This window comes from Condylura cristata, unplaced genomic scaffold (genome assembly GCF_000260355.1).
Source record: "Condylura cristata isolate star-nosed mole 26May11 unplaced genomic scaffold, ConCri1.0 scaffold00029, whole genome shotgun sequence".
In the NCBI taxonomy this organism is placed as follows: domain Eukaryota; kingdom Metazoa; phylum Chordata; class Mammalia; order Eulipotyphla; family Talpidae; genus Condylura; species Condylura cristata.
The window spans coordinates 23,163,045-23,183,814 of NW_004567130.1; the positions used below are offsets into that span (position 1 = coordinate 23,163,045).

At 45.1% G+C, this 20,770-nt stretch overlaps 1 protein-coding gene across 1 annotated transcript in view; it reads right to left on the reverse strand.

Moving 5' to 3' along the window:
* Nucleotides 1-1,481: 1,481 nt before the first annotated feature.
* EFCAB2 (EF-hand calcium binding domain 2) overlaps nucleotides 1,482-20,770 on the reverse strand; it is a 56,612-nt gene continuing 37,323 nt past the window's right edge. The window contains exons 3-7 of the mRNA XM_012730792.1: nucleotides 20,293-20,365; nucleotides 6,588-6,667; nucleotides 5,961-6,003; nucleotides 5,796-5,862; nucleotides 1,482-1,914 (exon numbers count right to left, since the gene is read on the reverse strand). Of these exons, the coding sequence (XP_012586246.1) occupies nucleotides 1,799-1,914; nucleotides 5,796-5,862; nucleotides 5,961-6,003; nucleotides 6,588-6,667; nucleotides 20,293-20,365 (379 nt within the window). The 3' untranslated portion in view covers nucleotides 1,482-1,798. The remainder of the gene's footprint in view (nucleotides 1,915-5,795; nucleotides 5,863-5,960; nucleotides 6,004-6,587; nucleotides 6,668-20,292; nucleotides 20,366-20,770) is intronic.

Genomic DNA, 20,770 nt, shown 5'->3' on the forward strand with positions numbered 1-20,770 from the left:
TGCTTGCATCCACCCATTCCTCACTCCACTGAACTCTATTCTGACATTTGCCAAACTCTGTCAAAGGTCATCATGAACAATTTGTTGCTGACTGTTGGCCATCCTCTGTGTTAAATGCGCCTTGATTCTCAACAGCATTTGGCAGGGCCCATTGCTGCCTTCTTGTGATTCTCTCCTGTCTTGGCTACAAAATGCTTCTCTCCTGCCACCCCCTCAGGCTACTCATTTCCAGACTCCTGTGACTTCCGCTTCCTCTGCCGCCCTTCAGTGCTCTCTTAAGCTCATGGTTTTGCCGACCCTCTTCTCCTTACTTGCCAACGCATCAACTACTAGTCACATGCCAAGAATCTGAAAATCCATTCTCCAGTCGGATCTCCCTCCGACTGACCAGATGACGGGTGTCTCCTCTTGGGTATTCCACGCATGCCTCAATCCCAAGATGTTCACTGTCAAATTCATCATTTTACCTACCTGGCCTTCACTTGCTTCTTGGATTTCTTTGAATAAATGCTCTATCATTCACTTTTCTGGGTTGAAAAGGTACTCGACTCACTGGAATGTGCCATGTCCCAGAAAGCTCTCCCAACAGACTGAGTCAGCAGCCCCTCGTAAGCCCTTCATGTACTCTGAATGTGCCCCTCTCTGTAATTCGATTGCTGAATGACTTGCACTAAGCTGTGACCTTGATTAGGTGGGGAATTATTCACCTTGCAACTCCAGTTTTCTACACATTATCTAATGATGCTCAGTAAACGTCTCATCACTGAATGAACAGTGACAAACAGTCCCTTGGGTTCCCTCTCTGGACCGCAGGACTGCATGCACAGGTAAAAAGCCAAAGCAACGTGAAATGTTTGTGAGCACAGACACACAGTGTGGTAAAATGCTGTCAGTAGAGGTGGATTGCGAGAGCATATAGGTCACGGAAGTTATTCCATCTCCTTTGTCTTCTCTTCCCTTTGCTTGTGAGCCAATGGCACTGTGGTTCCCGGGACCCAGATAGCTGTGTGCTGCTTTCCCACTAACTGTATCTTCTTCACGACATAAAATTTCTTAATATTCTTACTTAATATTCAGGACATATTCCCAAGACAGATCATCTGAGTAGGTAAGAATTCTAATTCTCGAGACCAGCAGAGAATCGCCACCTTCTCGCATTATCAATCAATTTCCATTTAGTCTTTCTCTTTTCTGGATTCAATTATCTCAACTCCTTTAGCTATTCTATAAGTGGTGACATGCTGGATCAGCAAATTTAAATTTTTACACAATTCATTATAATATCAAATGAGATTTGTAGCTGACACTCACAAGGAATCAATTATTAATATTCGCTTCCAAATTCAAATTGCTGAAGTGTTTGTGGTTGTTTAAAAAATAATTTTTCATCATCCTATGATCATTTTCAATGGGTGACCTGCTGCCCTCCCAAGTCTTTGTCTGTGAGCCTTCAACCAGTTCAGTTATTCTTAATTTTGTCAGCTCAGTTAGTCTAAGGCAACCTGATTTTATTACAGAAAATGAGCAACAATGCACAGTTAATGTTAAAATGTTTTAAGAAGAGTTTGAAAATAGTTACTTGTCATTCCAGGAGGCTAGAGGGCCTTTAGTTGACTATTTATACCTCATCATTAAAAATAGATGTTTTAAATTGGTTTGATCATCTTTTCAAAACAAAGTATTTTGAAATAATGATCATGAGGCATTGTCACATGTAGGAGTTATGAAAACGTGAAGTTAGCACTGGCAAGTGGTTTTTAAATTATTCTTCCAATTAGGAATTAAGTCTGGAGAGCATTTAATTTTCATCTATTACCATCATTGCTATATATTCTTTGTAATGAATTGAAGTGTGTTCTGGACCAATTGCAGCAGACAACATTTCTTCCATTTCCTCTTGAGAAAAGGGCTCACCTGGGAGAGACAAGATGGGAAATTCATCATTTATGATCTTCTGGTCTTTTCTCTTTCTTTCTAGCAGCCAGATTAATTGCCATGGAGCCCCCAGGCCCCCATGTCACTGGTTACTCTCCCTCAGGCTGTAGAGCCAGAACATCATGACAGCCCGGAGGTTCAAAGAGCAAGGCACAGTGTCCTGTCAGAGTCTGGTTTTACTTCACTTTGCAATTGTCATAGCTCAAGCAACCTAGGAACTAATGAGTTTGACCACAACAGCACAAGGACACAAATACACCACGAATAAGGTGATTTACTTAAACAATTTAATAAAATTCTAACAGAAAATTAAATTGAATTATTTAAATTAAATGTAATAAAGCCATTAAAACTGACACCACAGCAACTGTAAGGCCCAGTCTTTTCCTTTCTCTTTTTTTTTTTTAAGATTTATTTTTACTTATTTCTGCTTACAAGAGCTGGGCATAGGCCAGAGGTGTAGAGAGGTAAGTGGACTCAACAGAGACAGAGCGGGGAGCAGAACTAGCAGATCCACTGAAATACACTGCTGAGGGGAGCAGCGGATGGAACAAGAGAGGTCAGCTGTGCCACGTGGGTCACTCCCTGGCTGGGATGGAACTCATGCATCAGTGGCTGGCGACAGCCTGACAGCACTGAGACTTAACCCCAGCGCCACCAGGGAGGCCCTGAAGTCCCAGTCTTACAGGAGTCTAGTCACTAGGTTTATGAAGAAGGATATTCATAGAGGGGGGTAAGTGGTCATGATGTTGAGCTGCTAAGGAGCAGATAACAGACTATCCCGCATATCTGAACATTCCCAGTCGGGTCTGGTCAACTTAGTGATGCCAGCTGCACCAAATGGCAGATACCATTCGTCAACCATTCAAAAAGCAGACATCTGTGTTATCATTTAGCCCACTGTTGATGTCAAATGAAACCAAAAGTTAGAGAGAAAATCTATGTAGGCTTTGCTTGGCTTCAGCTGAGGGCCACGTTGGTCTCATCAAGATGAGAAGCAAACAGGAAGAAAGCTGGAAAGGCTCTAGACTAAGACAGAACTTTGTTCCGATACAAACAATATGGAAACCTCCATCTCAGTCCAGCAGATATAATGGCAAGGCCTGAGGGCTCACCCCTCTGAGCTCCAGTCACTTGCCACCAAGCAATTTAAGAAGACTCAGTTAATGGTTCAGTGGAGTTCAGTTAACAATGCGGAAATTATTCAAGCAGGGGTTTCATGACAATGACATCAGTGTTATCAAACAAGGGGACATGTGCAAGTTCGTTTAAAATTATGGCTGGAGTCTAAGCAAAGGAGAATTTGGCATCTTTCTCGAGTGGTTGTTAGCCATTAAATCCACTGTCAAATGAATTCACATGAGCACCAGATAAGTTCTTAAAAGAATACAAATAACATTTATTGAACCAGATACTGATTTAAGAGCTTCAAGCATGCTGACTGATCCTCCCAGTCACCAAAGACCCGCTGTCTCCAAGACAGCTGAGACACCAGCAGCAAAGAAAAGAGGCAGCTGACCCTGACCCCCCACTCAGGGAACAGTCTGGCTCCGGGGCTGCGAATGCAGCCCACACTGCTGCCTAGAGCCAGGCCTGTCACAACCAACGACCGAAGGTGGGCGCACGGCAACCTGACGCAAGGAGAGATGGGAGTGCCGCAGGGGGGTGCTCAGAAACAGCTCTCGGGAGCCTGGCCGTCCACCTCTCTCACTAGTCTGAAGATCTTGGGCTTAACTTAACCTTTCTGGGCTCAGTGTTCCTGGCTATAAAATCGAGAGGATAATAATGCCACCTGCACCACAGGTGTAAGTTGTGCAGATTAATGCCTTATTATTTGAACAGACTTAGAACAGTGCCTGGCACATAGGCAGCAATCTGTGTTTATTTAAAAGAAATTTTGTTGAGCTCTCCCATGATGCTAAATACAGTCTGAGTCTTTACAAATGCCTGGACACGTGTGACTTCTATCCAGTCAGAACTTAATTTAATGTAGTTTAGTACATTCATCGTATGACCACCTGCGCAGTGATGGTTCTAGAATATTCTCACACTGATTAATACTTGGCGGCTACTGCGCAAAGTGGCGCTGTCTCTGTGTCCCTGCGATCTGTTCCTGACCAGCCAGCGGCAAACCCAGATACCCATCCCGGAGAAAGTCTGGTTGTCACGTTGAACTTGGCTCTGGTCTCTGTCCCCTGCTCTCCGTCACACACCAGGCCCAGCGGCTCCTGCTGCAGGCTGTCCTCGAGTCTCTTCCTCCCATTCCTGTCGCCACTGCTAGTTCAGGCTCTTATCAGAGCGTGTTCAAAATGCTGAGTTGGCCTTCCAACGGTCTCCCTGATCTAACCTTTTCTAATCCACCTGCTAGCACCAAATTTACCTTCCCACAGTCTCTCCTGCATCACAGGACAGATCTGCTCAAAACCCTCCCTGCGTCTCCACTGCTTCCAGAAGAATTCTCAATGGGTAAGCCCCGGCTCCACAGCCTAGTCCCAGCAACTCTATCTGCATTTATTCCTTGCTGCTTGCTAGAAGGCCTTCTGGAAACACTCTTCTCAGGGCTTCCACAGTGTCATGGCCTGTCCTCCCTCCCACTTTTGTTCATACTGTTTGTTTGCCTCTGCACCTGTTCGTCATTCACCTACTCATTCATTCATCACTCCAACAAATGAGACTTACTATGAGTGTGTGTGGGGGGGGTGCTGCAATGCACCCCCAGCTCTCAATAACTCACCCATATAAATTCCACCATCTCAAAAACCTATTTTCTTTTTAAGTCTTCCCAGACCAAGCCTTTCAGGCCGGTCAAGTCCACCTTGATCTTCTGAAGTTCTTTCTTATCCAATTGTCTAATGTTTTGGAATGCTTTATAAGCTAGTTTTATTGCCCAAATAGGATCATAATATCACTTGAGAAAGCAAGCAGATTTTGGTATCACACTTCTCACTGCAGTCAGTACCTGTCATGCACACAGAGTACCCCAGACTGATGATACTCAACTGTTGTAGCAACTCTACTAAATTCACATTGCCTGGTAAGATCTAGGATTTACCTCCTTCACATGAATCCTTAGATTTAGGTAGCTGTTGTTTTGAAAGTCATGACATGGCCGTCAGAGTTAATCCTATAATAACATAAGCGATGAGGCGATGCTATAAGGCTCGTGGGTGGTGGCTGGGTTGTAGGGGCACTCTTACTTTCATGCCCCATATCCTCACCTAGTGGCTGTTCAAGTCAAAATGGTCAAACCAGTTGTGCATATAGATGCCTCTGAGTTTTCCCTACTCAAAATAACTTACACATTAGATTCTTTCTCAAGGGACTCACGGGTCATCATGGATAAATGTGTATATGTGTATGTGTAATTCAAGTTCAAGGCAAATATATATATATATATATATGGCTTCACTGGCATAAAAATATTAAAAACTTGTTTGATTCAAATTCAACTGAACCTATAAGGAATAGAACTTCAACTGAAAAGCTCTGCAAAAGGAATTTCTCTATACTCCAATTCAAATCTTCAAGCTAGTAGCAGGCATAGATTTATCATGAGTTAGTTTATCACAATCAATAATTTTCCAGGGTGCATACTTTTCATTCTGAAAACACTACGTGAATGAAATGGCATCAATTTATAGAAGCATAATAATTATGCTTTACAACATCCTGTAAGGTAGTAATCTATTTCCCGTAACCTACCTTTGTCTTTTGTCACCTATACAATGGAAACCATCTCAAAACCAAAACAATAGGGATAGTGTATAATTGTATTTAACCTGAATGATTGATTTCACATAACTGTTAAGAAAGGCTGATCACTTCTACAAATCACGATTTTAAGTAATAAATCACTTTACCTTCTTCAGTCATGAACTTGATCAGTTCTTCCTTAGGAATAAATCCAAGTTTATTTGGATCTAATACCTTGGGGAAAAGAATAGACATAGTTTGGGCTTGATGAAAAAATTCTATATGATGAGCATTTCACACGGCTACAAGCATCTGTAAGATTTGGAGCGTACCTCAAAAGCTCGAAGAAGGACATCTTCTGGAACAGGTCTGTACCTAATGACACAATGAAAGACATGAGTAGCTGAGTCACTACGGAAGAAACAAACCGTAAGATGAAACCAAGTCTGCTTCCTGCGCTAATGCTGCTGCCCTCACTGCAGTCTTTACAGACTTCCAGACATGAAAGCTGAAAGTTCTCTTCACCTACCGGAAATGCTCTAGGTCCTAACCACTTGCATGCTTGGTGTCGTCTAGTAGCTTTTTCCTACATCATGGGAATCTTTACAGGGACCAAAATCTCTACAATAAACTAACCACAACAAAATAAGGTTACTCATCTTCTAAAGAAGATATCAGGGTTCACACTTATTCATCACTGATAGTTCAAAACGCAAGATAATAAGAATAGTGCTTATTTATGATTCTGTAGCTGTTTGCCCTTGATTATTCTTTGCTTATTAGATTAATACTAAAGTGGTTGACATTTCTAAGCATACACCAACAGTTTAGAAGTGAAATGGTAGAAAGAATTTGTGATAGATATTGAGTGTAATAAACAAAGTGAAAAAGCCAAATATTTTGAAAGTCTTTTAATTCCAGTCATCATTTTGCTTTAGCAATTGCATATATTCTCTTACCTTTTTTCCAGTAGTACTTGGGTCATTACTGGAAGAAACTTTTCATATCGAATGTATCCAGTGGGCTCTTCTTCTTCCACCTACACATTCAATAAAAAAATATAAACACTTATTCACTCTTTTTTTTTTTTAAAGATTTATTTATTTGTGCATACAGAACTGGGGTACAGGCCAGAGGCTCAGGGGCAGTGAGAGGCTTCACCAGAGACAGAGCAGGGTGCAGAACAGGCAGATCAACAAAGTACACTGCTGAGGGGAGCAGCGGGCGGGTCAGGAGAGGTCTGCCACGCCATGTGGTCACCTCCGGGGCAGGCGGGAATCGAACTCATGAGGAAGTGGCTTTAGATTCTCAGTGCTGTGCTTTAACCCGCTGCACCACCAGGGAGGGCCCCAACAAACGTATCTTAACAACTACTTTTTCCAAGCACTGCGCCCAGTGTGGGACTTGGTGATGGGGACACTCAGGCATAATTCCTGCTCACTGATGAGAAACAGAGATGATGAAGAGCCATGGAGATAGAACAGCACAGAGAAGAGGAGACTTTTCTAGACCCAGAGATCAGGAAGACATTTATGAGAAGTTGTATTTAAAATGATTTATAAAAGATGGGAAGCAGGTAATTAGACAAAGACAGCAGGAGAGAGACTCCCGTGCGGAGGAAATGACATGTGTCAAGATCCTGAAGGCCACCACGCTGGAGCATGGGAACAAGGAGAAAGTTCGAGATGCAGCTGCAGAGAGCTGGAGACCAGGCAGGTCTGCTCACTGATGCTATCCTGAAGCCAGTGGGAAGTCACTGAAGGGCTCACAGATGTGCTGCTTGAAAGATCACACTGGTCATGTGTGGGAGGTGGCTTCTGCTCTAGTCAAAGAAAATGGAAGAGTTTGGACTGGACTGGTGGCCATGGAGAGAGAAGTAGATAGTTTCACGATATATCTGAGAAATAAAATAAACAGGATTTGGTGCTGAATTTACCATGAGTAAGCAGGGGGAAAACAGCCTCAAGGACAAGCCCGGGATTCACGTCTTTGCCCCAGAAACTCTGAAGAAAGAGCCAGGTGAGGGCACCAGTCATTATCTCAAAGACAAAAGCAGAGATCAGGGTCTCCCAGGTAGCCTGGGGGCTAAGTCTCAGCTTATGCACCCCCAAGGCCAGGGAGTGACCCACAGTGTGCTACAGACCTACAGACCTCTCGGTCTCCCCCGCTGCTCCCCTCATTGGTGTATCTGCTCCACACTCTGCCTCTGGTGAATCCTCTCACCCCCGCCCCACCACCCCTGGCCTGTATCCCAGTTCTTCCACAAAATAAATAGAAATATTTTTAAAAAGCAAATATCAAATCATTACTAAATACTGTCTGTAATGGTAAATGGAACTCTGTTACGCCACCATTAACTAAGAATCGTCTCTCTTGCCTTGAGAGAGAACTGTTGGTACCTAGCACTATTAGGTGAGGGTGAGGCAGACTGTGATGGTGTGGCTGAGCAAAACACTATTGATCTTGACTTCCTGTCAGCCTATTTGCGAGGAGCTGTAAATTTCCCCTCCCTTTCAAAAATCCTATTAAAAGGCTCATAGAATCCAATTCAACAGAGGAACTTTTAATAGCTGTATTCCTTGAGCAAAAAAAAAAAAACAAGAAACCTGAGGGTTCTGCTGGTGGAACATACAAATGACAATTATTTTTTTAATTTATACTAGATTTTCACCTGCAAGGGCGCAAGCCTTGGAGCGCCACAATCAGCAGAAAATGTCACCCTGCTAATGACAGCGGGGTAGGTTTTAGGCTGTCAGAGGTTGTCAGTGTGTGAGCAATTGTCTTGAGCTGCCTCGGCCCAAGGGCAAGCATTTTGCAAATGAATGCTCCCTGGGCGGCAGGTGTGCTCAAGTAGCCCTCTGCCACTCCCAACCCCAGGAGTCTCTTAAAAATAAAATGTCAACCTCCGGAGACTACCTGCAGACGGGTAAAATTTAAAATTAAAACTACCTGATCACTCTAGAAATTTGCTCTAGAAACTGGAGTGATGGTTTTCTTCCCTTCCCCTCACTCACAACCACCCTGGAGGTGTCTCCGAAAGATCAAAGCCCTCGTGCCTTTGAGCACCTCATCAACATACCAAATGTCTGCAGCTTTCCCCAGAGAGCTGACGCTGCGGCACTCTCAGACGGCAGTGTGAGGCCTCCCAAGCAGCACGTAACCTGTGTTCTGCAACGCCCTCGGGCTCCACACGACCCCTGAGCCCTTGGGCTCCCAACACCAGGGAAAGCTGCCTGTCTCTCCGGTGATGGATGTGCGTAGAGCAAAGCACACGACAGTGAGTTAAAGCCAATCTCCACTGCCCAGGATGGCTGAGAGTCATACATTTTCTTTGGCATTAAAAAAAAAAATTATAAACACTGGCCTTATGGTTAAAAGTGAGAAGGGAAATGAAGAAGTCCATCTTCACCTTGGGCAAGCTTGGACTCTTTCTGTGACCCAACACTGTCCTCTAGAGGCCACGTCAAGCCTGCTCGGCTTGACAAAAAGATCTCTGCCGTGGCAGAGAGAGAAGTGCAGTGGAACTGTAGGCGTGCATTCGCGGGCTGTATTGCCAGAACCCATGCGACAAGTATTTTTGTACTTAAATACTTTATTTTAGATTTTTTTCATGAAATGTTTTCTAGCACCACTGCTGTGACACCCGTGACCCACCACCGTATCCCATGTGTTCTTCCCTTGCCTGTTTGTTTCCTATTTAGAGAAGTCGCAAAGAGAGGGTCTCCCTTGATGCGCTAGCCGGGTGCCCTACTGTTAATCTTTACATTGCTATGCTGCGAACCAAGGCGGATGCGTTACTGGTCACTAGGCTCCACGTTACACTTGCATTCCCTTAGTTTTCCTGAAAGGCATTTTTAAATTATGGCATATTCCTCCATCCGAAAAGATTAAGAGTTAAGTAGATGACCACTTTGGGGAATCTGGACCAGTGTGGAGCGAGAAGAGACGAAGAGAGGGTTGCATCTCTTCTGGGGAAGGACAGGCTAATTAATTCCATGAGGTCAGTTGTCAGACAGGACAAAAACACTACTTTCTAGAAATGTTATACAATAATGGCTCAATGATTATTTAAATCCATGGATTAAAATGTCTTTAAGACTTAATGGAAATATATTAAATATTGAACCATACTCCCAAATTCTCTCATCAGACGTTGGTTTTGTTCTTTATCTTCACTGAGTAAAACTTGACTTGTAAAACCCAGTGCTGTGTATGTGTGTGTGTGTGTGTGTGTGTGTGTGTATACACCTACATATACACATAGTAGAACAGCACACAGAGGGCTAGAGAGAGAGGTATAGAGACAGACACACGGAAGGAATGTTACAGGTTATGTCTCCTCTAAGTCCAGGTATTGACATCCTAACCCCTGGTACTCAGATGACTCCTTTGGCTGGGTGGAATATTTAGAGTTAATAAATTTAAGTGAGGTCGTGACCCAGTAGTGTCCTCAGAAAATGGGAAATTTAGGGCCCTCCCTGGTGGCGCAACAGGTAAGGACACAGCACTGCAAGCTGGTCGCAGCCTCTTCAGTACCAGTTCCATCCCCGGCCCCGGAGCTGACCCACATGGAGCGGCAGACCTCTCCTGACCCACCCGCTACTCCCCTCAGCAGTGTACCTCATTGATCTGCCTGTTCTGCTCCCTACTCTGTCTCTGGTGAAGCCTCTCACCACCCCTAAGCGTCTGGCTTGTACCCCAGTTCTATATGCATAAATAAATCTTTTTTAAAAATGGGAAATTTAAATGCAGACTGGGAGAACACATGGGGACAGGATGGGTCGCCTACGAGAACTGTAAGGTAACCAGCGTGGGTTGTGTGAGCCACTGTCTGTGCCACTGGCACAGCACCTCTAGCAATTATGTGTGGCACATTCTAATCCAAGGACCCTGGATCACCATCCTGAAGCAGAAGTTCCTACACTTATCAATCGGAGATTAGCAAGGCAGATATGCAAAATTCAGAACTGATTTTGCAGAGTGGATAGAGAACATGGTAGAGTACAGATTTATTTTCTCATTTAATCAACTTATAATTAAATGAGCTCAAGGAAGATTCCCTATATTTTAGCAGACATGTTCTAAAGGACTAGGAATGTATTGCCATTTCTTTACGGGCAACAAAGGCATACTGAGAAAATCCACCTGACATTTATTATTTGTTTAAGGATTTTTAAAAATAGATGTTGCTTTTCTCACAAAAAAATACTGCAATATCTTTGCTATGTAATACCAAGGGCAGTTAAAAATACTTTGATTTGGGATGGGGAGGGAGGAAGGTTGGGTCTGGGCACAGGTAGTCTGGTGGAGGGGAAAAAAATTAAATATTTTGATGAAGACTCAGTTTTCCCCACCACAACAAAAAACACTGAATGAAAAAAATAAACTTTATCCTCTAGGTCAGTGTCCTCATTTGTAATATCCACCTTACAGGGCTGTGGTGAACGGCTACATGAGATGTGACAGGAAAGTCCTTTGTGAACCAGCACGTCTGTAGTGGCGACTGTTACCTGGATCAGTAGTGGTCACACCTCTGGCTCCGTAACAGGCCAAACAGCTCCCAACAGGTCAGTGTCTGGGCTGCAATTTCAGGCCCATCCTCTGTGACCCGCCATGTTTATACGAAGCTCTGGCCCTGCTACTATCTGTAAAACGCTGCCTGGGGCCGGGCAAGAACAAGTCAGGTTACTCTTCCACCTAACACCGTTCCCTGTGCGCCTCCTGGGCGTAGGGTCAGGGCAAGTGGGAAGCAGTGATGTGCGCACCTCCGGCGCTTCCCTACAGGCCTCAGTAACGGCCACCAAACCCATCTCCCCTCAGGAGACGAAAACCAACCAAATATACCTTGTTATCACAAGCACGAATGAGGCAGAGTAAGTTATATCTACTTTGTGTCACCTAGGAAGAGGGATAATATACTGAAAAGCAGGTAATCAACCTGCAAGTATTACAACAGGCCTCCTCTGCAGGAAGCTCCGCCAGCGGAGACCTCAAGAGCTTTTTAGAGTGAATACATCTCAGTAACAAATGATTACCTTAATGACCGAAGTTCAGCTGGACTTAATAATAGAAGTCCAACAATCAAAGCCCTGTTCCGGCGGGTTTCGCCTCCGCCAAAGAGCGAAGCCACCTGCTCTGTCACAAGGAGGCCCCTTCCTCGGGAACACCGGGCCTGCGGGCCTCCTCCCCTATCTCCTCTTCCCGCAAAAGGAGAAGTCTCAATAAATACCGAATACTGTGGGCCTCAGTATCAACATTTATCTAAGTCTCAAAGCATGAAGTAAATATTTCTCACGCTACTTTGATACAAGTTAGGTCTTAGCCTATTTTGCATGTGTGGAAATTCCGGCACCGGGAAGTGACTGTGCTGGTCCTCGGAGTCAGTCAAGTGCTTTGATGGGATCCCAGCCCAGAGCTCCTGACTCCCATTCCCATGGTTAGATCTTTCTCATCACGGCATTATTTGTTTTAACGCTGAACTCAGTGATTAGGACACTGAAACACATGGGGAAAATTCATTTCTTCCCGATGAGATAACAATCGGTCAATAAATTAAACTATTTCATGTTGTGCAAATGCAAGATAATATCAGTTTGGCTGGTTTATAAAGCTCCTATATTTCATCTACTTCCAGATTACCAAATAAGATACACATGTGAATCTGTAAAACTATTTGTTTTATAGCATATAAAACCGTGAGACACTGCAAGTTAGACTCTAAATACTATATATACACATTTTGACATGAATCACATTTCAAAACCAAAATATAAACACAATGTAGAAAATATTTCTTTGCCTTGGACAGACTAATATAATAAAAATGTATTGACACTTATCAGAAATTTATCTTGAATAAAGCTGCCTACATTGGAAAAATTATTTGCTCTGAACATCCCAAAAGACACTGGGCAAAAAAACAAGGATCTGTGATTCTCTGGGGTATGTATTTCTTTTAATAATGAACTTTGAAATAACATGGAAAGAGTTATGATATAATTAGGTAAAAACACATAAAGAAGTGTGATATAAGATCGCAGTCATATGAAGAACCGTACAGGAAAATAATACGGAAGGAGGATACTGACATAGTAACAGTGGTTATATTATGGTGATGGTTACTGGAAAGGATTTTTTTCTATTTAAAATTTCTCTGTTATATAAACATTATGATTTAAAAAATGAAATGCCGACCTGTATTATTTGCTGCCCTGGTTGTGTTCTATATAAAATTAAGAAGTGTGAAAAGAAAAAATAAATAAAATTAAGCACACTCGTCTAGAAATATTAAATATTTAAGCGCGGACAAGCCCACGTGCAGACGGCCCGGACCCTGTGCGCCTGCCACTGAACACCGCGCCCGCACACTCGCTGCTCTCTGCCCACTTATACATACGGAGCGCGTCCAGGGCATTCTTTGTACAATATCTTCCCCTCGACTCTCCGTCCCTAAATTTGCCTATTGCCATTTAGAAGTAGTGGGTGGTAGCCCCGAGCAGAAAATCTCCAAAGCCCCTCCAGGTCCACGATCCTTTAAACCCATCACCTACCGCGAACACCGATCAGAGCAGCTCCGCTCCCCCTTCCACCTTGCTCCATGCGGCTTGCAGGAAAAGTAACATAAAAACATTCACGTCCCTAGCTACTCTGGACTGGTGATTCCCCTACCTTTTCTCAACCTCGGAAAACTGGGTATAATTGGTGATGTGACATCTCCAGGATGTCTGGAACCAGAGTGATGTTGTTGTGCTTCAAGTGGACGGAAATTCCCACTACACATGGATTTGATATGTAAATCTTGTTCTGCTAACTCAACTGTCCTTTCTGAAGTTTGAAAGAAAAAAAATCTGAGGCTATGTAACCAGTTAAAAGTCTTGTGGAAATGTGGTTTTTGCACTTTGGGCATTTGTGTAAGGTATGCTATGGGATGGTATTATCTACCCAACATAAAAATTGCAGGCAGTGACTCAGTAGAATCACTACTTTGTCTTAAATAGTTACTAGAGACTATCTCCATAGTTTGACACCATAAGACTTCGCCCACTATTAATTTAACATTAAATCACTGACCATGGCAAAACAAAACACTACTGAAATTTTAAAATGTAACAGAAATGAAAATCTCAATTATATTGGGAAAGAAATTCAAGATATTCCAGAGAGTAGAACAAAGAGATGAGAACTAGAATAGTGAAAACTAAGAAACTAGGTTGGACCCTCCCTGGTGGTGCAGCGGGTTAAAGCGCAGCACTGCAAGCCAGCTGCTGCCACTTCAGCACGAGTTCGATCCTCAACCCGGAGGTGATCCACATGGCGCAGCAGACCTCAGACCTCTCCCGACCCGCCCACTGCTCCCTCAGCAGTGCACTTTGTCCATCGGCCTGTTCTGCTCCCCGCTCTGTCTCTGGGGAATCCTATCACGGCCCCTGCACCTCTGGCCTGCACCCAGTTCTGCATGAATAAATAAAATCTTAAAGAAAGAAAAGAAACTAGGTCGAAGGCACCTAAGTGAAGAATGAGAATTATAAAAGAGAGAATAACGAAAGAGGGGGACAGTCAGACACTATCAACAAAATAACTGCAAGAAAATTTTCTGGAACTAAAAGTTCCAGAAAGACAAAAGTTTCCAGTTTGAGTAGTCTACCATGTCCTACACACTTAATGAAGATGAATCCACACAAAGATAATCATTTCAAAAATTCAAACACAGAAGAAAATTGCCCAGACGCGCAGAAAGGAGGAGGGGGTTCACACACAGAGGGTGGGGAATAAGACTAGAATCACACTTCCTCAGTGGGGTCACGAGAAGCGTGAAACCAAGAGGCTTGCAAAATTATGAATGAAGAATCTGAACACTGAATTCTCTACTCAGCCAAAGACTAGTACAGTCATTGGCAAACATACAAGGTCTCAAAAATTTTATTTCCAAAGCACTCTTTTTCAAGAAATTGTTGAAGAATGTGTCAAAATCATACGTGAACTAGAAAGAGCAAAACTCGGCTTACAAAGAAATGGAACCCAGAGTGGGAAGACAGATCTCTAGGTCCCGGATGACGGCCACACACTGACTGAGGCTGTCACCAGCTCCCCATCAGAGCTTTCTGACCAGAGAGAGCTGTGCTGTGGGCCGCCTCAGCACAATCCCTGTCATCGTGTCATCTTTCTTTTACCCCAGAACAGAATTTCAGGGTACACTGGCCTGTGTGCATCTATCACTGACCTATCTTTTGCCAAGGTTTCTGCTCACTTTTGCATGAGCCATGACTTGGATCTAAGAAGAAATTTCATCCAGGCCCTCCCTGGTGGGGCAGGGGTTTAGTCGCAGCACTATGAAGCTCTCTGCAGCTGCTGCGACAAGAGCTCAACCCTGGCCACAGAGGTGACCCACGTGGCACAGCACACCTCTTCTCTCTGGCCCGCTGCTCCCCTCGGCACAACTTTAGCACAACCACAGCAGAATGATGTTGCCACCTGAAGACCACACTTCTCAAGACCGCGCCCCACCAGTAACTGATATGGGAGGCACATTAGTCCCATTCCTGCAAGGTGGAGGACACTCCATGGGTAAATTTGGGACTGAGAACGCTCCATTGGCCCTGTTTTCTAGAAGAGTCGCAGTCTAAAGCTTTCCTGAGTCAACTTTCCTTTCTCCCTGGGAGTCAGACCCGCAAGGCATCCTGATGGCTCTCCCACTTTCCCCTGACTCTGCTTTTTTCACACAGGCATTTTTTGCCATAAACATCTTGCAGATCTAACACCTAATGAGTAAACCGGGGTACCTGAAGTATCACTAAGGGCCAAGAGGGGTCTGAGAAACAAGCAGAAAGATGGGGTTCTGAGACAAGGTGATTATAAAAAAGATGCTGTTCTGAGTGGTATTTGGGAATCAGTTTCTGGTATCCCACTGCTACAGCGTTTACCGGCAGTAAACACTGGGGCAATCCCAGGGAAGGGGGTTGGCTCTGCAGTTGTCAGGATTCAAGCGCTTGAAAGATCCAGGGGAATAATGCCTGCAAAGCAGCAGGGCGGCCTCCATTGTACTGATGCTGCACAGAAGAATAAGAGAAACTCAGGGCTATTGTCAAGCAGTTAGCGTGCAGCTATGAAAGCCGGAGATCCTGACTGAGAGAAGCCCTCACCAAGTGGGTGAAAGCACAGGGCAGGCAACATACCAAAAGGGGTGGGAAACCCCTCAAAAGGGCAAGACCGTAAATGTTTTAGACTCTGCCGGGCCTGTAAGATCTTCACAGCAATTTGCTTCCTATTTTTATAGCCCTTTAAAAATATAAAAGCCATTCTTATGTCCCCATTCTGCGGGACATAGTGTGACTTCCCTCAAGTGGGGGGTGTGACAGCTGGAAGCAAAGGTACTGGGATGTTCGGGGCCCTCTCTCATGGAGTTTGGTCCCAGCCAGGAGCTGACCCGCTACGGCGCGGCAGCCCTGTCTCGCCTGCTGCTCCCCGTAGCAGTGGATTTTAGAAAATCTCTGCCCAGGTAAAGCTGCTCACGCCCCCACACTCTGGTCTACACCCCAGTTCGCCTAGATATAGGGATGTTTAAATGATAACTCAAGGCAGATATTTAGGCGCTGCTGGGGCTGACGAGGGGAGAGAGCCAGCACACGAGCACCGATGGCAGAGGGGGCGGCCTCTTTCACTGCGACCAGCCATGCACAGTTTTCTTCTATGAAATGTTTCGTCAAATCTTTGACTATTTTACAATTTGGATTGATCCTGTCTTTAGTTGAAACAGATGTTCATAAATCTAGATGAGTATCAGGTAAATTATTTGCAAGTATTTTCTTCAATGTTACTTGCCTTTATTTTAAACTATTATTTGAGGGGGAAGGTTTTAAAATATTGCTGAAGTTAAACACTTTTTTAAAAATGTTTTTTAATGTTTCACGCATGTTGTGTCCTAAGAAATCTTTGGCTCACCCAGTGCCACAGTTCAGATCCTCGGTCCACTCGAAGTTAACGTCAGTATATGCGATGAGAGAGTGTTGAAGTTTTTCTTTCTAGTCAGATATCCACAGATTGCACTGACACTGCTCGCTCTTAGCGGTGCTGTAGCACATGTGGGTCCAATTCTGGACTCTCTACTCTGCCCACTGACTTCCTGGGTGCCGCGATGCACCATAAATGTCAGACTGTGCTGACTCCTGTGGCCTCACTGTGTCTGCAGTGAGATAGGTAAGTCCACTCTTATCCTTCTTTTTCACCGTTATTATAAGTTGGTTGTTCTGTTTATTTTTCCACTCAGCCAGTATATTTCCTTTAAAAATTGCTAAGATCGGCCCTCCCTGGTGGCGCAGCGGGTTAAAGCACAGCACTGAGAATCTGAAGCCACTTCCATTTGAGTTCGATTCCCGCCTGCCGCCTGCCCTGGAGGAGACCACATGGCGAGCCAGACCTCTCCTGACCCGCCCGTTGCTCCCCTCAGCAGTGTACTTCGTCGATCTGCCTGTTCTGCTCCCCACTCTGTCTCTGGTGAAGCCTCTCACCCACCACACCTCTGGCATGCTTGCAGCTCTGCAAGCATAAGTAAATAAATCTTTAAAAAAACATACTGCTGGGCGCAGCGGGTCACAGCATAGCACTGAGAATCTAAGCCACTTCAGCATGAGTTCGATTCCCGCCTGCCGCCTGCCCGGAGGTGACCACATGGCGCGGCAGACCTCTCCTGACCCGCCCGCTGCTCCCCTCAGCAGTGTACTTCATCGATCTGCCTGTTCTGCTCCCCACTCTGTCTCTGGTGAAGCCTCTCACCGCTCTCATAAATAAATAAATAAATCTTAAAAAAAAAAAACCCATACTGCTAAGATTTCAGCTAAGAGTGCACTGAATTCTATACATCAACCTGAGAACTGCCATCTTAACAACGCCGAGTCTTCCCAATTCACAAACCCACCTAGTCCATTTACTTACACATCTATGTTTGCAGTTTTTCTTGTATAAGACATGCTAACAGAATCGAGCAGAATTAGTTTCATTCCCTGACACCATGAAGGGGTATGGAGCAATAGGACATTTGCCCCTACGTGTTTATTATTAAAGAGCTGTGGTTTTCTAGGTGTATTTGATACTCAAAATACCTGTTTTTGTTTCCTGGATTACCTGGGAAACTTCAGAAAGAATTGTCATGTCCAGAGCTGCTTAGGCATGCTGCTATCATTTCATTTGCATAAGCAGTATTGTGGGTAAGTACAGAAAAACATCGACAGAGCTTAGATAGCTCAGTGACCCTGTAACTGTTCTAAACGTCTGTAATTCCAAAGGCCCCATCAGAGGACCTAAGAACAGAGTGAGGACAAAATAAAATGTTACTGCAGGGAACTGCCCACCAGGGGGCATTTGGGAGGTGGAGCCCTGCCCAAGAGGCAAACCCCCTGTGGAAGGAGGCCCCCAATAACAGCTTCTCCCTGGTTATGGAAGTCAGCCCTCACAAGCATTTGGCTATCACTGCATCCCCGGGCAGAAGAGGGACCGAGCCGGGGAAGCAAGGACTCCAATCACACATCATGGTGGTGGCTGTGGAGTGGCTCGATGTGGTCTCTACTTTGCCACAGAAGCCTACAGCTCAAGAGCTGGCATAGCTTGTCTATAAAGAGCCAACAGTGTATATTTCAAGCGTAGCAAGCCGTAAGGTCTCTGCCACAACTACCTGTACGTCAATAAACGAAGCTGCGTCCCAATAAAACTTTATTTGCAAAAACAGCAGACAGGCCAGACTTGGCCTGGGGTTGCAGTCTGCAGACTCCGGCTCCAGATGGAAACATTCGTTCCACAAGGGCCACAAGCCATGGAGGGCTGAGTTCTGAAGCTTCTCCTTTTCAGACCTTCGAGGCATTCTTCACTATTTTCATCTCACTCACTCTGCTGATCATGATTTCACTCTCGGTTCCTCTCCTAGTTCCTGCCTCTTCCAGAGAGCCGACCCTCTCTCCCTGACACCAGCCTAGCTGTGCTTATCAGTACTGAAAGGCAGGCTCCACACTGTTTCCAAACTGACTCAAGAGGACCAGCTCAGGAAAAACAAGGTAGTCCCCCACACACACATGCTAGAGAAAGCGGCTTCACGAGATTCCGAAGCGGAAGCACAGTGGAGGACCCCCGCTTCACAGGACAGTGTAAAGCTCAGCGAAGAAGCGGTCCAGCCTTTCAGCTGCAGAGGCACTGCGCGCAGACAACTGTGTGTCTTTCCAGTCTCCGGCCTTCACTCTCTGCAACGCCTCGGCACCAAGTCCTCTTTCCTGTCCATTACCCCTTTCATCTTTCCAGCAGGGACTGCGGAGGACAGGCTGCCGCTCAGAGCTTAGGCGACGTGTCCACTCGCCTTCCCTTGCCTTTCCCTCTCTCCTCTCTGTTGATCCCTGGCCTCCAGCAAACCCGCACACCCGGGAGCAGCTGTGGAGTCTTCTGCTGATGGTCCTGGGGGCTCTCTTCCGGTCAGGCTCTGGCCGGCTGGCCTGCGCTGGCCGTTGGGTGAGACCCTTTCTGGGCGGCCAAACAAGGCCTGGTGCTCTCGGTCTCAGGCTCCTCCTAACTGCTTTACGGGTAACTCTCTCCCGGGACTCATCTGCTTTCTTAGTAGTATAATATTCTCTACTGTTTCGCTGATTACTAATAATCACTTTTGGGGCTCCCTGGTGGCACAGAGGTTAAATCACAGCACTAGGAAGCTGTCCACAGCCACTGCAGCACGAGTTCCATCCCCGGCCAGGGAGTGACCACAGGGCGCGGCAGACCCCTCCTGTCTCCAGGCTGCTCCCCTCCCCATAGTGTACTTCAGTGAATCCACCTGTTCTACTCCCCACTCTGTCTTTGATGAATCCTATCAGCCCCCGCCCCCCTTTCCTCTGGCCTACACCTCAGCTCTTCTATGCAAAACCAAAATCTCTAAAAGAAAAAAAAAATCACTTCTAAAAAATCTTAGGATGTCTGCTGAATGTTACATTAATTGATATCATTTTGTGTATATGAATTCTGAAAGTTAGTTTTACTTCCTTACTGTCTCTATTTCTGCCTGTATCTCCTTTGAATGGACATTATTTATTGAGTTCCTTCCATCTGCCAATATTCTTTCTGCAATCTCCTGTGTATTCTGCTCTTTCTTCAACACATTTTAAAAGTACACTATCTAAAGTGGGGTCCCTCCCTGCTCACACCACTGCATTATTTGGGCATAGTTATTTCTTTAAGAATCTCTATTAGGCCCTCCCTGGTGGCGCAGCGGGTTACAGCACAGCACTGAGAAGCTAAAACCGCTTCCACATGAGTTTGATCCCCGCCTGCCCCGGAGGTGACCACATGGCGCGGCAGACCTCTCCTGACCCGCCCGCTGCTCCCCTCAGCAGTGTACTTCGTCCATCTGCCTGTTCTGTTCCCCGCTCTGTCTCTGGTGAATCCTCTCACCCTCCGCATCTCTGGCCTGTACCCCAGTTCTATATGAATAAATACATCTTTGAAAACAAAACAAAACAAAAAAGAATCTATATTAATTCTCCTATGTCCCGTTGGTTGGCTAATTCACATATCTGTCCTAAGATTTTCACCAAGCAGTCTCAGCTGAGAACATTTTTAATTTCGGGTAAGGATTTTCCTAATTATAAGGCGCTGGAGTCACACAGAGTCTGCTGAATGAAGCTTCTTAGCCCCACTTACCTCTGCAATCAGATCATGTAGCTCTCTTTCACTAGGGCAGCATCCTAATGACCTGATAATTGTTCCAATCTCTCTGGGAAATAAAACAGTCAAATTTTAGAACAAAATCTCTGGAAAGGTAAATGATATGTTTCCCCAAATTATTTCAGAGCAGACATAGCACCGCAAACAAAGTCAGTCAATAAATGCATTGCCTTGTGAGGACAAAAGGTACTTTCCAGAGGAAGGAGAAGCAGACGAGTGAGCCAAAGAGAAGAAAGAAGTGTTTGCCTCGACTGGCAAGAGCAGGCCCTGCCTGGGTCAGAACCAGAGTTCTAGAAAAGGAAAAGGAAGGAGGAAGGAGGAAGAGAAGGAATTTCAATGACATCGTTAACTCTTTTGAGCCTGACTATCCAGAGGCCGTAACACTGACCCCAGAGCTGTGGGGTAAACCACAGCGCCCAGATTGGGCTGGGGATACTCTGGGGCCAAACATGGG